The sequence below is a fragment of the Poecile atricapillus genome, chromosome Z (genome assembly GCF_030490865.1).
Source record: "Poecile atricapillus isolate bPoeAtr1 chromosome Z, bPoeAtr1.hap1, whole genome shotgun sequence".
In the NCBI taxonomy this organism is placed as follows: domain Eukaryota; kingdom Metazoa; phylum Chordata; class Aves; order Passeriformes; family Paridae; genus Poecile; species Poecile atricapillus.
The window spans coordinates 28954211-28968760 of NC_081289.1; the positions used below are offsets into that span (position 1 = coordinate 28954211).

Sequence of the window (14550 nt, forward strand, 5' to 3'; positions counted from 1 at the left end):
AAACATCAGGAAGGGTTTGAGAAAATATTGCAGTTACAGTGCAGACTTAGGCAGCCCCAGGTGAAAAACATGGTAGTGGGGCTTTGCAGCTACAGGCTTCACACATGACTTGATCACGCTGTTTGAAGTGTGCATATCTAGGCTGCATTCCTGCTCCTCAGCTGCATCTGTGAGCTGGATGTCTCCATACATCCTCCTGAGCAAACACTGAAAGTCAGTCACAGTCACAGGTCACTCAGTGAGATTAATCACAAGACTGAAGGGCTGAAATTGATGGCTATAAACTGTTCAGAAGGATCAGGAAAGAAAGGCAGGGGCAGGTTGTCTTCTATGTAAAAAAAAAACAAAACCAAAAAAAAGTAAATAAGTGGATTGATTGCAAAGAACTGTATTAGAAAAACAGTGATGGACAGCTGAGAGCTTCTGGGTGCAAAACTAGAGGCCAAGCCATAAAAGGAAACCTCATGGATGGTATGTACCACAGGCCACTCAAACAAAAGATGGAGGATGCTGATGAAGCTTCTTTCTTCAACTACAAGTGCCATCATATTCACAGGCTCCTGTTGGGGAACATCAGTCAACCTGACATCTGCTGGAAATGTGGGACAGAAAGCCACAAGTTATCCAGGAGACTCCTAGAGCATGTTGAAGACAATTTTTTTTTCCAGGTGAAAAAAAGTCCAACCAAAAGAGAAGCACTACTTGACCCGTTCTTGCCAACAAAAAATAACTAATGAAAGATGTCAAGAAATAGTGGTAACCTGGGCTGCTGCCTGAGTCCAGACCTATCACAGATTTGAGGGATATGGGCCAGGCAAACCAGAGAGACAAGATATTTAATTTAGTAAACATTCAGTTGCTTAAGAAAACAGGATACGAAAACCTCTTGGAAACTGCCCTCAGGGATCAAGGAGAAGGACAGGCCTGAAAGTTATTTAAGGACATTTGTCCAATGGAGCCAGTACACTTGATTCCCACATGTAAGAAAGCTGGCTAGGAAGATATAAGACCAATCTGGCTGAGTAAAGACCTTGTGGTCAAACTGAAATTCAAGAAGTAAATGCACAGGCAGTGGAAGCAGGGATACATATCCTGGGATGAATATAGGGTGCTGTCCAGGTGTGTATGGATGGAATCGGAAAAGCTGAAGTACTTCTGTAACTGAATGGGGCAAGGGGTGTGAAGAATAATGAGGGCTTCTGTAGGTACACTGATCAGAAAAGGAGGACCAAGTAAAATGGGCCCCCAAATAAAAAAGACAGGAGATTTAGTGACTACTGGCATAGAGAAGACTGAAGTACCCAACAAATTTTTTTGCCTCACTTTTCACTGGCAGTCTGTCTTTCCCATCTCCTAAGTCTGTGAAACTCAAGGCATAAACCAGGGGAACAAAGTCCTTCCCCTACTGTAAGAAAAGATCAGGTTCAAGACCATCTGAGGAACCTGAATATACACAAATCCATGGCACCTAAGGGGATTCATCCCAGGGTCTTCAGGGAATTAGCAGATGTAGTTACAATACAGATATCATTTAATATTTTCATCAATAACATTGTGGGATCGAGTGCACCCTCCATAAGTTTGTGGGTAACACCGTGCTCCGTGGTGCCATTGATTCACTGGAGGGAAGGGATACCATGAAGAGGGACCTGGACAGGCTTGAGAAATGGACCCATGTGGACGTTGTGAAGCTTGACAATCTCAAATGCATGGCCCTGTACTCAGGTCAGGGCCATACCAAATATCAGTACAGACTGAAGGATGAACTGATTACAAGAAGCCCTGCACAGAAAGATTCAGAGATATGGGTGGTGTATTTGGACATGAGGTGGCAATGTGCATTTGCTGCTCAGAAAGCCAGTTGTATCCTGGGCTGCATAAAAAAAAAGCACAGCTAGCAGGTTAAAGGAGGTGATTCTCTTCATTCACTCCACTAATGAGACCTCACCTCTGGTATTGCATCTACCTCTGGGGTCCCCAGTACAAGAAAGACTTGGAGGAAGTCCACAGGAGGGCCATGAAAATGATCAGGGAGCAAGAACACCTCTCTCATGAGGAAAGGCTGGGAGAGTGGTGGATGTTAGGTCTGGAGAAGACAAGGCTCTGGGTAGACCTTAGTATGGCATTTCAATACTTGAAGAGCACTTATAAGACAGAGAAAGACTTTTCACCAAGGCCTGCAGTGACAGGAAAAGGGGAAAGTTTTAGAAGTGAAAGAAGTTAGATTTAGATAAGTTCCAAGGAAGAAATTTTTCATTATGAAGGTGGTGGGACACACTGGAACAAGTTGCCAAGAGAAGTTGTTAATGCCTTCAATGGAAGATTTCAAAGCCACACGGGATAAGTCTTTGAGCAACCTGGTTTAGTGAAAGATGTCCTTGCCCATGACATGGCTTAGATAATCTTTGAAGGACCCTTCCAACACAAATCATGGTGTGACTCCGTAGTGCACCAAATCATAGGAACCATAGGAAGGACCTTCCTGAAAGCATCTATCCATACCAGAATAGGAGAATAGGGAGTTCTTGAATTCCTGACTGAACTTTGGAAAAATTTCATAGAATCATAGCATCATAAAATATGCTGAGTTGGATGGGACCCATCAGCACCATCAAGTCCAACTACTGGCCATGTGCAGGACACCCCAGGAGTCACACCCTGTGCCTGAATGTGTTGTCCAAATGCTTCTTGAGCTCTGTCAGGCTGGTGCTGTGACCACTGCCCTGAGGAGCCTGCTCCAGTGTCCAAACACTCTGGGTGAAAAGCTTTTTTCCTGACATCCAACCTAAGCCTCCCCTGACTCAGTTTCATGGCATTTCTTTGAGTCCTGTCACTGGTCACAAGAGTGAAGAGATCAGTGCTTGCCTCTCCTCTTCCCCTCTTGAGGGAGCTGCAGACTGTGATGATGTGGTCTCCCCTCAGTCTCCTCCAGGCTGAACAGACCAAGTGACCTCAGTTGCTCCTCATATGGCTTCCCCTCCAGACCCTTCACCATCCTTGTGGCCCTTCTACAGATGCTCTCTAATCACTTAATGTCTTTTTTATACTCTGGTACCAAAACTGTGCACAGCTCTTGCGGTGAGGCCAACCAGTGCATAGCAGAGGGGACAATCCCCTCCCTTGCCCAGCTGGTGATGCTGTGCCTGATGCTCCCCAGGACAGGATTGGCCCTCCTGGCATCCAGGGCACTGCTGGCTCATGTTCAACTTGCCATCGACCAGAATACCCAGGTCCTTTTCCATGGCACTGCTCTCCAGCTTCACATCCCTCAGTCTGTAAACACAACCAGGATTGTCCTGTCTCAGGTACAGATTCCAGCACTTGCCCTTATTAAACTTCGTATGGTTTGTGATTGCCCATGTCTCTAATTTGCCAAGGTCTCTCTACAGGGCCTCTCTGAATTCGAGGGAGCTGACAACTCTTCCCAGCTTAGTGTCAATGGCCAGCTTAGTATTCCTTTGAGCCCTGCATCCAAGTTGCTAATGAAGACACAGAGAACTGGGTGAGGGTGAAGCCCTGCTAAACCCCACTGCTGACAGCCTGATGTTACTTCAGTCACTCTAACTCTTTGTGCCTGATGTGTGAAAACCAGTCAGGCTGACATACCAGGCCCTTCTCTCCCTGCAGAAGGGAGTGTCTGATTGCAATTACTCTTCCTCAAGACAGAGGAGGTCTTGATGTGGGGTACAAATGGTGTTGGCTTAGGGGGACCCTATATCCCTGAAGGGCTCACCTCATCAGTTGTCTGGCCTTCTACTTCCAGGGCCTCATTCCTGTTGTAGAAGGTGCCAGTCCTACTTGTTATATTTTCAGAAGGAGAAGGAAGCTTTCTCCTGGTCCACCACTTCCAAATATCTCTGTCCACTGTATTTAAAAACTGTTCTGTTACCAGAAGGATCAAGGAAATCACTATCTGTGCTCCTGGTCTTTCAATCAATCAGCCCAAGGCCAATTGGTATTTAATAAATGGTCTGTTAGCTTGACAACTTTTTTAAAGGGGAAAATAGAAGAAAGACATCATTTTGTTTTTACTGAGCACATTATAATATTTGAAGCAATGATTTACTTTTTTTTTTTTAAGTTCACCCATTAATTAAAGGAATTAAACTTATTTCTTCCTCCCTCCTCTATCTGAAAGCCTTCAAAAGATCTCTTTCCACTTCCTTCTTTGCTTAGCCTAAAATTAACTGTCTCTGGCTGTGAAAAACAAAATTTAAAAAGTCCAGATAGGTAGTCAAAATTTTGGAAGACCAGGAAAAGTAGCTTATAGGAGAGCACATGGACTGCTCCAGGAATGTGCTGCTACATCAGGTGTTTGGAAGTAAGCTAGAGGCCTAGCCTAAATTCAGGAAAATGCATTTGCAAAGGTTCAAAAGAATTTAAAGGTAAAGGAATTAGAGACTCCAAGTGATTAGAATGTATTAAGATACAGAATTTGAAGGAAATATGTGTGCTACAGAATTATCACCCAGAAACCTCTCCCCAGTGGTGTGTGTCCTTCCCAAGAGATTCACTTTTGTGCAAATGTAGTTGACAACTGAAATTCACAGTTGATTCAGGAGATGAAACTACCACAGAATATAGCATCAGGACAAAAACAAATCCACACCATCTTCTGGTTTTATCTTCTCCCATATGATGTTATTCTGCTGGTTGTCCTCCCTCGAAAAAAGCCTCTCTGAAATGCCACCACATCTCTTGACTGTCGTTAAGTACACCCCAGTCAAGATAATCTAGTACCACTGACAAGTTCATAAAACTGACCCCACCATCATCAAAACTTCACAAGACAGTGTATGATATTTTATTATCAAAAGATAAACTGAAAGAAGCCAAAAAACTACATTTATAATCACATGAATCAATCACCTAGGACTCTGATTCTTTCCCACACTGTCCTACAAATATTCAAACATTACTGTCCAGTTGCTATCAAACTCATCTCAAGAAAAATCCTTTTTATGTGTATTCAATTTATCCCACATCACAATTGTCATACATTGGAAAAAGCCATGCCATTGCCTCTCTCGGCAGTTCTGAGGAGAAAATTGTTTGCTTAAGTCACTTGAATGATATTATTTTATTAAAGAAATGCCTGCAGCTTTACAACTGGTTTTTCATCACAAAAACATGTTTTTAGTTTTAAATAAAACATGATTTTATCATGCTTTTCTTTTTGTAAAACTGCTGATTGTGGCTGGCAAAATTCCTGAATAATAATGTAAAAGTAAGCAAAAAAATAAACACTACCTTTAAATGAGAACATACACATGAATACGTTTGCCTACTGTGCAGTGAGAAAAGAAGCATTGTGGGGAAAAATTTGGAATACAGCTCATTAAAATATTAATACAAAGGCATAGAAAACCAAGGGGGACAGAGAAGCAACTTATATATGTTATTCTGGGGCTTTAAAGATAGCTGATTATTTAAGAGGGCTGCTTTTCATGTTAAAGTTTCTGGTAAAAAATGTCTTTCTTCTACTTTTTACCAAGTCCTGCTGGAGATAAATAGGACACTGTGTCCAAAAGTTTCATTATTTTGAAGAGATGAAGTCGCGTTATGGAGAACAGCTCCTAACCCAGATACAGAGCCAACTGACTACCTTGTGTTACTTGCATCTTTTCAAAGCTAATTTACGCTAAGATAAGGTCTCGAGATTACCCCCATTTTTCAACACCTCGATGAAAAACCCTCTCGGAAATGTGTATCCGATGTCACTGAGACAGTAGTGTCAGAAGCAAAGTTTTAATTCAAAAGGAGAGAGAAAAAATTTAAGCTCCAGCTCTACGTGCAATCCCCAAACTCGGAGATTACTGACTTGCCTGAAACTCATTTCAAGTCTCGGTTCAAAGAAACGCCGCAAGGCAGAAATATCCTCTGTCCTCAACAGGAATTCTCAGAAAGGGGGTGCGGCGGTCCAGGATATTTTAAGAAAAATCCACTTTTTTGCCAGGGAAGAAACACAGGGCGGGCGGCGGGGAGCGGGGCAGGGGGCGGGGCGAGCGGCGGAGCGGACCAATCAGCGCCCGCCGCGCTGCTATAAAAGGGGGCGCCGGCGGTGCCGCCGTAGCCGCGTCCACGCAGCGCCGCCATGTCCGAGAGCGCGCCCGCTCCCGCTGCTGAGGCAGCGCCCGCCGCCCCGGCCCCCGCCGCCAAGGCTGCCGTCAAGAAGCCGAAGAAGGCGGCGAGCGGCTCCAAAGCCCGCAAGCCCGCGGGGCCCAGCGTCACCGAGCTCATCACCAAGGCCGTGTCCGCCTCCAAGGAGCGCAAGGGGCTCTCCCTCGCCGCGCTCAAGAAGGCGCTGGCCGCCGGCGGCTACGATGTGGAGAAGAACAACAGCCGCATCAAGCTGGGGCTCAAGAGCCTCGTCAGCAAGGGCACCCTGGTGCAGACCAAGGGCACCGGCGCCTCCGGCTCCTTCCGCCTCAGCAAGAAACCCGGGGAAGTGAAGGAAAAAGCCCCCAAAAAGAAAACTGCAGCTAAGCCCAAGAAGCCGGCGGCTAAGAAACCCGCCAGCGCTGCCAAGAAGCCCAAGAAGGTGGTGACAGCGAAGAGTCCCAAGAAAGCCAAGAAGCCGGCGGCCAAGAAAGCGGCCAAGAGCCCAAAGAAAGTAACAAAGGCTGTCAAGCCCAAGAAAGTGGCGGCAGTAGCGAAGAGCCCGGCTAAGGCGAAGGCGGTGAAGCCCAAGTCAGCCAAGCCAAAAGCTGCAAAGGCAAAAGTGGCCAAGGCTAAGAAGGCGGCTCCTAAAAAGAAGTAAAGCTGCTGAGGAAGTCTTGCTCTGCATTTAAACCCAACGGCTCTTTTAAGAGCCACCCACATTCTCTTTTAAAAGTGCTGAAATCATGAGTTTGTGTATTTATACTATAGTGTGAGGAGTTGGGGATAATGGCAGCTTTAGAAATACCCTTTCCAATAGTTAACACAAGGTCAATATTTTTAAATATAATTTGCCACCATATAGAGGGTAATTACTACAATAATTACTGATACCATGTATAAAGGAATGATGGTGAAAGTGAGGGGTGCTAACAACAAATAACCCAGAAGCCATTACACTTATAGTATTGTTTGCGATATTTCATAGGAATTTAGCTCCTTCAGGAAGAAGTGGGTGGCTCTGAAAAGAGCCTTTGGGCTTGTCTTTGTGAAAAGTCTGCAGCCTTTGTTCTTCGGTGCTCACTTGGCTTTAGCCTTGTGGCTGTCGGTCTTCTTGGGCAGCAGCACGGCCTGGATGTTGGGCAGCACGCCGCCCTGCGCGATGGTCACCTTGCCCAGCAGCTTGTTGAGCTCCTCGTCGTTGCGGATGGCGAGCTGCAGGTGGCGGGGGATGATGCGCGTCTTCTTGTTGTCGCGGGCCGCGTTGCCCGCCAGCTCCAGGATCTCGGCCGTCAGGTACTCCAGCACGGCCGCCAGGTACACCGGGGCGCCGGCGCCCACGCGCTCCGCGTAGTTGCCCTTGCGCAGCAGCCGGTGCACGCGGCCCACGGGGAACTGCAGCCCGGCCCGCGACGAGCGCGACTTGGCCTTTGCGCGCGCCTTCCCGCCCTGCTTCCCGCGCCCGGACATGGCAGCGACTTCAGCGGCACCGGCAGCAGCGACAACGAACTCAGGAAAGCCGAGAACACCGAACGAACGCTGAGCCGGAGCCCCGCCTGCTTTATATACAACTGGGCCGGAGCGGCAGCGCCCGTTCTGATTGGCCGCGAGAGAGAAGTCGCTCCACGGCCAATGGGAGAGCGGCTCGGGTCGTGGCCAATAGCGAATCCCGGCGCCCCGCGCGGAGCCGAGGGCCAGCCAATCGCGATGCGGCGCTGCCGGCAGCGCTGCTATAAAGGCGGCTCCCGAGGCCGAGGCGCTGTCGTGAGCTGCTGGTCGCTGTGTTCGGAGCGAGTGAGGGACCTGTGGTTGCTGCCATGCCTGAGCCGGCCAAGTCCGCCCCCGCGCCCAAGAAGGGCTCCAAGAAGGCGGTGACCAAGACGCAGAAAAAAGGTGACAAGAAGCGCAAGAAGAGCCGTAAGGAGAGCTACTCGATCTACGTGTACAAGGTGCTGAAGCAGGTGCATCCCGACACGGGCATCTCGTCCAAGGCCATGGGCATCATGAACTCCTTCGTCAACGACATCTTCGAGCGCATCGCCGGCGAGGCGTCGCGCCTGGCGCACTACAACAAGCGCTCCACCATCACGTCGCGGGAGATCCAGACGGCCGTGCGGCTGCTGCTGCCCGGCGAGCTGGCCAAGCACGCCGTGTCCGAGGGCACCAAGGCTGTCACCAAGTACACCAGCTCCAAGTAGGCGCTTGCTGCGTCCTTCACCTGATATTTACAACCCAAAGGCTCTTTTAAGAGCCACCCACCTTCTCAGCAAAAGAGCTGATGCTGATGCGAGTGTTTACCTGTCCGATTTATTGTCCCATTATTTTTTTTGTTTCCGAAGGGGATGCCTAGGGCGGGGGGAAATGTGTAGCTGCGCTGTAATGGTACCGTAGAACTCAAGGAAAGTAGGTTTTGCAGTATTCGCGGTAGACGGTTATGTCCTGCATCTGCTTCAACGAACCTGACAGCGTCCTTAATTCTCTTAAAAGTCTCAGGAACCTTCTTTCCGTGTATGTTTACAGTGTAAGGGAAGCAGCTTAGGAAATGCTGTCGCTGGTCTTAACGGCCAAAACCAATGCTCTGAGCGCCGGTACGTCGTGTTTTCCGGTAGAGCTACGCTAACGGAAGTCTCAGTCGGAGGCATTAAAGGCACAGGCAGTTCCAGACGACCCTGTGGCCTTACTTTTCAGTTCTTTAATTAGGAGCAAAAGGATCCGAGATGGATACGTGCTCCCCTTCATTACCCGCAAATTGCGTTTTCATAAGCGACCGGGGGAAAAAAGGCGAAACGCTGCTCTGCGTTTTCGTCCCCAAAATGCAGATCTACACAGTCGCTAGCACCAAGCACAGGGTCCCAAGCGTGCCTCTTTCCCGGCTTTCGTCCGCTCCCCCACCGTCTCTGTCCCCGCTCCGCACAGACTCAGCCGCCGAGCAGCGGGCGGCGCTGGGGGCGGGCGGGCAGGGCCGGGGCCGCTGCCGCGCTCGGTCCGACCTGAGTGAGGACTGCGCGGAGCCTCCCCGCGGGCGGGCCCGGCCGCCTCACGCGTCTCCCGCCGCGCCGCTGATTGGTGCCGCTCGCGCCTCGCAGCCCGCGCTTCACCGAGACGCGCCCCTCCCACAGACGCGCCGCTGCCACCGGGCCGGGGCGGCAGCCGGGCAAGCTGGGCCTGGCCGGGCAAAAGTCGGCCGCCGCCTGCGCCTTCCGCCTTTCTGCCGCGGCCCTCGACCGAACGCGGCTGCCGAGCGGGAAGGGGCCGCGAGTCCTCGGGGAAGGAGGCGGCCGGCGGCGGCGGCGACAGCTTTAGCCAGCGGTGCCGAGGCCGGGCCGAGACACGGGTGGAGCGGCTTTGCAAAGAAAGAGGGCTCGGGCAGCGGGAGCGCACCGTAGCGCTCGCTGCGGTGCCGCCGCCCCTCCCCCGCCTGGCAAGGGGCTGCGGGAAGGGGCCGGGCCGGGGCGAGCACGGGGCGCGTTTCCCGGCCCGGAGGCGGGGCCTTTTCCCGGGCTCGAGCGAAGCGTCCAATGGCAGGCGGGCGGTGCCGCGCGGGCGGCCAATGGGAGCGGGCGGCGGGTTATAAATGTCGGGGGCGCGGGGCCGCTGGCGCAGTGTGTGGTGTGTTGGGGGCGATCGGCTTTGTGCTGGGGCTGGGCCATGGCGCGCACGAAGCAGACAGCGCGTAAGTCGACGGGCGGGAAGGCGCCCCGCAAGCAGCTGGCCACCAAGGCTGCCCGTAAGAGCGCGCCGGCCACGGGCGGCGTCAAGAAGCCGCACCGCTACCGGCCCGGCACGGTGGCGCTGCGCGAGATCCGGCGCTACCAGAAGTCGACGGAGCTGCTGATCCGCAAGCTGCCCTTCCAGCGCCTGGTGCGCGAGATCGCGCAGGACTTCAAGACGGACCTGCGCTTCCAGAGCTCGGCCGTCATGGCGCTGCAGGAGGCCAGCGAGGCCTACCTGGTGGGGCTCTTCGAGGACACCAACCTGTGCGCCATCCACGCCAAGCGCGTCACCATCATGCCCAAGGACATCCAGCTGGCCCGCCGCATCCGCGGCGAGCGCGCCTGAAGAGTCTCCTGCCGCAGCCCTTCCCGGCCAGGCACGAAGGCAACTCACACGGACCCAAAGGCTCTTTTAAGAGCCACTACACGCACAATTAAAGGAGCTGTAGCACTGCTATGGAATGAATACGTTTTCAGTAGTTAGAGGAGGGAGCCTTTATTTTCTGGGAACGTATCTATATATAATTTTTGAGCTCTTATAATTTTAGGTTTCTTTTTCCTGATAGTTTGAAGTAAGACAGTAAGGCTTGTGATGAACTGTAGGACTTTTACCTCTATTTTGTAGCCAGGTATATTTTTAAAGTGCATACCTTTTTCTCCCGGGGTAACTGCAGACACAGTGGTTTATGTACTTGCTCTTTGCTAAGAGCTGTCTTCAGGCACAGTCACAGGGATGTAAAATCCGTAATACTTGAGACTTTGCATTTTCTCATTCCTTACTTTGTAGCCCTCACCTACTGTTCATGAAACACGTTACTGTCTGCAAAGCCTCGAGGATTAATGCAAATGAAATTTAGAACCTTACAGGGGTTTATAAAATAATTTTTAATATGCAGGAGCTCAGTATAATGAGACTTAGTAAAAAAAAAAAAAAGCTGGGAACACCCATAAGGGGGCAGCAGGGACTAAGAAATCACTTTATGCTATTTAGTTCTCAAGTAGTCAGCAAGTTGTTAAAAGTGTTCAACTAATAAAATGAATTCATAGGTAAATGCTCTATTAATATTTTAAGGCATTTGTTTTAAATTTTATTTTTCAGATCGGGAACACCTATAAAACGGTTAAAAAGAGAAAAAAGTATTTCCCTATAAATAAATTTAAGAAGGCACCTTTGAAATACATGGTATCTGTCTGTGAGAGATATGAGAGGGTAGAGGCCACGGTTGAAACCGAGGGCGGAAAACACCAAACTTTTTGAAGTCCCTCCTTTCAGACAGGACTGGCTGATTTACAGTATATAGGAGGTGGATGGCACAGAGAAGGTGCCCTTGAAAGGCCTGGCAATTGAAGCAACTCCTACATAAGAGGAAAAATGAAAGCTTATCAGTAAATAGAAGGGCTCAGTAAGGAAAACAATATGCAAGCCTAAAAAAAAACCTAATAGGATCAAAGTAGGGTCTTATATTTGCATTACTTAACTAAAGTTGTTTTCGATATTTGGGAATAAACAGTCATTTATAAGGCACAGAATACACTGAAAAAAAAATTCTGCTGAAATAAAGAAATTAAAGCTCTTTTTCTGAGAAGGTGGGTGGCTCTTAAAAGAGCCTTTGGGTTGTAAATATCAGGTGAAGGACGCAGCAAGCGCCTACTTGGAGCTGGTGTACTTGGTGACAGCCTTGGTGCCCTCGGACACGGCGTGCTTGGCCAGCTCGCCGGGCAGCAGCAGCCGCACGGCCGTCTGGATCTCCCGCGACGTGATGGTGGAGCGCTTGTTGTAGTGCGCCAGGCGCGACGCCTCGCCGGCGATGCGCTCGAAGATGTCGTTGACGAAGGAGTTCATGATGCCCATGGCCTTGGACGAGATGCCCGTGTCGGGGTGCACCTGCTTCAGCACCTTGTACACGTAGATCGAGTAGCTCTCCTTGCGGCTCTTCTTGCGCTTCTTGTCGCCTTTCTTCTGCGTCTTGGTCACCGCCTTCTTAGAGCCCTTCTTGGGCGCGGGGGCGGACTTGGCCGGCTCAGGCATGGCAGCAACCACAGATCCCTCACTCGCTCCAGACACAGCGACCAGCAGCTCACGACAGCGCCTCGGCCTCGGGAGCCGCCTTTATAGCAGCGCTGCCGGCAGCGCCGCATCGCGATTGGCTGGCCCTCGGCTCCGCGCGGGGCGCCGGGATTCGCTATTGGCCACGACCCGAGCCGCTCTCCCATTGGCCGTGGAGCGATTTCTCTCTCGCGGCCAATCAGAACGGGCGCTGCCGCTCCGGCCCAGTTGTATATAAAGCAGGCGGGGCTCTGGCTCAGCGTTCGTTCGGTGTTCCCGGCTTTCCTGAGTTCGTTGTTGCTGCTGCCGGTGCCGCTGAAATCGCTGCCATGTCCGGGCGCGGGAAGCAGGGCGGGAAGGCGCGCGCCAAGGCCAAGTCGCGCTCGTCGCGGGCCGGGCTGCAGTTCCCCGTGGGCCGCGTGCACCGGCTGCTGCGCAAGGGCAACTACGCGGAGCGCGTGGGCGCCGGCGCCCCGGTGTACCTGGCGGCCGTGCTGGAGTACCTGACGGCCGAGATCCTGGAGCTGGCGGGCAACGCGGCCCGCGACAACAAGAAGACGCGCATCATCCCCCGCCACCTGCAGCTCGCCATCCGCAACGACGAGGAGCTCAACAAGCTGCTGGGCAAGGTGACCATCGCGCAGGGCGGCGTGCTGCCCAACATCCAGGCCGTGCTGCTGCCCAAGAAGACCGACAGCCACAAGGCTAAAGCCAAGTAAATGTTTTTTGTGGCTCATCGTAAAACAAAGGCTCTTTTCAGAGCCGCCCACATTCGTCATAAAGGGTTGTGTCACTGCTGTTTTAGTTCTCTACTGGAAGGAGACAGATACGTAAGTTTGTATTTTCTTTAAGTCTTTAATTTCGCTCTTCTGTATTTCCTTCTCCCTGTTTCTTGACCGAGACTGTTTACTGCTAGTTTCCTTTTTCTTAAAACAACTCTAGGTTTTTTTTACCTTGATTTTTTGTGATTTCATGCCTTTTTAGATTTCTTAATTTTTTTTTCTTGGTTGATGTATTGATATTTTCAATGTGCTAACAATGTGAACTAGGAGTTTTATAGTGGTGTGAATATCACTTGTCCTGGTCAGCTAGCTCCGACTTTGCTGTAAGTGCTCTGTTCAGTACGTGTTAGAGGAGAACATTAGAGACTCTTTAGCAATCTGGGTTGTTCCTGTTTCCTTTAAGAGTACTAAGGAGAAGGTAGTCACTGTTGTACCATCGTGTTTCAGAGGGGTGAATGGAAAAGTAAAACTTGCAGAATTAATCCCCTAAATAGTATAACGTGGTTCTGGCAGTGACCTTGAACAGATTGTTTGTCAACAGAAGGCGTGTTCCTAGCCTCGGGCTCCTGATTGCTCCACTTTTGGTGCCTTTCAACACTCGCTCATGAAGCTGTCCCACCGGCTTTCCTTAGCAGGATTGTCGAGCACTGGGAAAGGTTTCAGGCAGGTATGAATTGCCAGTGTTCCCAAGGAGCGGCCTGATGTGATGTGCCAATACATTACCTGTGATGGTCACTGCGTTACACTGGAAAGAGTACAATCTCTTTCGATTTCGTTTTTGTGGCACTGATCACTGGATCCACGCCCTCTTCTCCCTGTGATACGGGCAGTTTCGAGCCGGCATTTGTTTTTGGGAGAAAGTGAGTCAGTCTTAGAAAAGCTGCTGCTATTACAGCAGGTCACAGTGTTCCTTTTAATTCTCTGGTGCTGTCCTGCTGGCTTCCAATTTCCTTCTGGCTTTATTTGGGCTCCTCCTGGCTTATTTGTCCTTATTGCTCATGGCTGCAGAAGCCAGCAGCTTCTTGGCTTCATGAGTCTTTCCCTTGCAGCTTGTGGTGCTGCAGCAGCAGGAGCAGTTTTCAACATGACCATGTCTCTCCCCATCTCCATCCTCCAGTATAGGGAAAAGTAGATGTGACTAACATCTGTGACCTGGTGTTCACTGAATTTAATTTCCCTAAAACAGGCAGCGATAAGCTCACCCTTCCACAGGGGAAGGAGGTCTACATATGTTTGTCCCACATAAAATTGTTCTCTGCATATTGGATTCTAGAAAACAATGGGAAAGACTTCTAAGAAAAACCGTGTGTGCATCATCTCTATGTTGTGTGACTGGAATAAAATTCCAGTTTGTATCTCAAGAAACTTCCAACAGAACGATTTTGTGGGTTTCTTTTCCTTACAAAAGAATTCTCTGGTATTAAGTGTACGGTGGTAATAGTCAGGAAAAGATATGTAATTAACAATTATTGTTGTCATTCCCCTCATTTTTTTCTGCTAAAGAATGTGCTTAGTCATTATGTAGTTGTAGTATTGAGTTACAAACGTGGGAAATAAAGCCAGAAAATAAAGATAGGGCTACGTGAAGTCTAAATTATGAAGGGCTGCAGGACCTCAAAGGTATATTTTGCAGCCAGACACTATTGTGAAAATGCTTTAGAGATGTGGTTTACCAAAATTGGGCTAAGAGAGCAGAACAACTTTGAAAATGTCTTTCCTAAAAGAGCTGGTGTGAACACGGGCAGCCTCCTTTGATCTGCACAGATGGCCTTCTGGATATTTGACAATAACTTGTTTATGCAACACCAGACTGGGAGAGGAAGGTGAAAATGGGAGCACTTAACAACTTTGAGTGGACAGATTTTTGGGCAGGGCATCACCAACCCCCCCAATGCTGCCCACTGATGGC

General features: G+C 49.9%; 5 protein-coding genes across 5 annotated transcripts; 3 read left to right on the forward strand and 2 right to left on the reverse strand.

Moving 5' to 3' along the window:
- The first annotated feature begins 6079 nt into the window (after nt 1–6079).
- On the forward strand, nt 6080–6762 carry LOC131573073 (histone H1.11L-like). The gene has a single exon (XM_058826667.1). The coding sequence runs from the start codon at nt 6095–6097 to the stop codon at nt 6758–6760; it is 666 nt and encodes a 221-aa protein (XP_058682650.1). The 5' UTR covers nt 6080–6094; the 3' UTR covers nt 6761–6762.
- A 386-nt stretch (nt 6763–7148) lies between these two features.
- On the reverse strand, nt 7149–7584 carry LOC131573086 (histone H2A-IV). The gene has a single exon (XM_058826682.1). It carries the CDS (start codon nt 7567–7569, stop codon nt 7180–7182), a length of 390 nt encoding a protein of 129 aa, XP_058682665.1. The 5' UTR covers nt 7570–7584; the 3' UTR covers nt 7149–7179.
- Nucleotides 7585–7735: 151 nt separating this feature from the next.
- Nucleotides 7736–8385, forward strand: LOC131573093 (histone H2B 1/2/3/4/6). The gene has a single exon (XM_058826690.1). It carries the CDS (start codon nt 7917–7919, stop codon nt 8295–8297), a length of 381 nt encoding a protein of 126 aa, XP_058682673.1. The 5' UTR covers nt 7736–7916; the 3' UTR covers nt 8298–8385.
- A 3019-nt stretch (nt 8386–11404) lies between these two features.
- LOC131573091 (histone H2B 1/2/3/4/6) lies at nt 11405–11983 on the reverse strand. The gene has a single exon (XM_058826688.1). The coding sequence runs from the start codon at nt 11839–11841 to the stop codon at nt 11461–11463; it is 381 nt and encodes a 126-aa protein (XP_058682671.1). The 5' UTR covers nt 11842–11983; the 3' UTR covers nt 11405–11460.
- A 111-nt stretch (nt 11984–12094) lies between these two features.
- On the forward strand, nt 12095–12598 carry LOC131573081 (histone H2A-IV). The gene has a single exon (XM_058826676.1). The coding sequence runs from the start codon at nt 12189–12191 to the stop codon at nt 12576–12578; it is 390 nt and encodes a 129-aa protein (XP_058682659.1). The 5' UTR covers nt 12095–12188; the 3' UTR covers nt 12579–12598.
- Nucleotides 12599–14550: the final 1952 nt, after the last annotated feature.

Bases quoted from the DNA above. Each gene is read 5' to 3' on its own strand.
- LOC131573073 (XM_058826667.1), top strand. From the start codon at position 6,095: ATGTCCGAGAGCGCGCCCGCTCCCGCTGCTGAGGCAGCGCCCGCCGCC.
- LOC131573086 (XM_058826682.1), bottom strand. From the start codon at position 7,569: ATGTCCGGGCGCGGGAAGCAGGGCGGGAAGGCGCGCGCAAAGGCCAAG.
- LOC131573093 (XM_058826690.1), top strand. From the start codon at position 7,917: ATGCCTGAGCCGGCCAAGTCCGCCCCCGCGCCCAAGAAGGGCTCCAAG.
- LOC131573091 (XM_058826688.1), bottom strand. From the start codon at position 11,841: ATGCCTGAGCCGGCCAAGTCCGCCCCCGCGCCCAAGAAGGGCTCTAAG.
- LOC131573081 (XM_058826676.1), top strand. From the start codon at position 12,189: ATGTCCGGGCGCGGGAAGCAGGGCGGGAAGGCGCGCGCCAAGGCCAAG.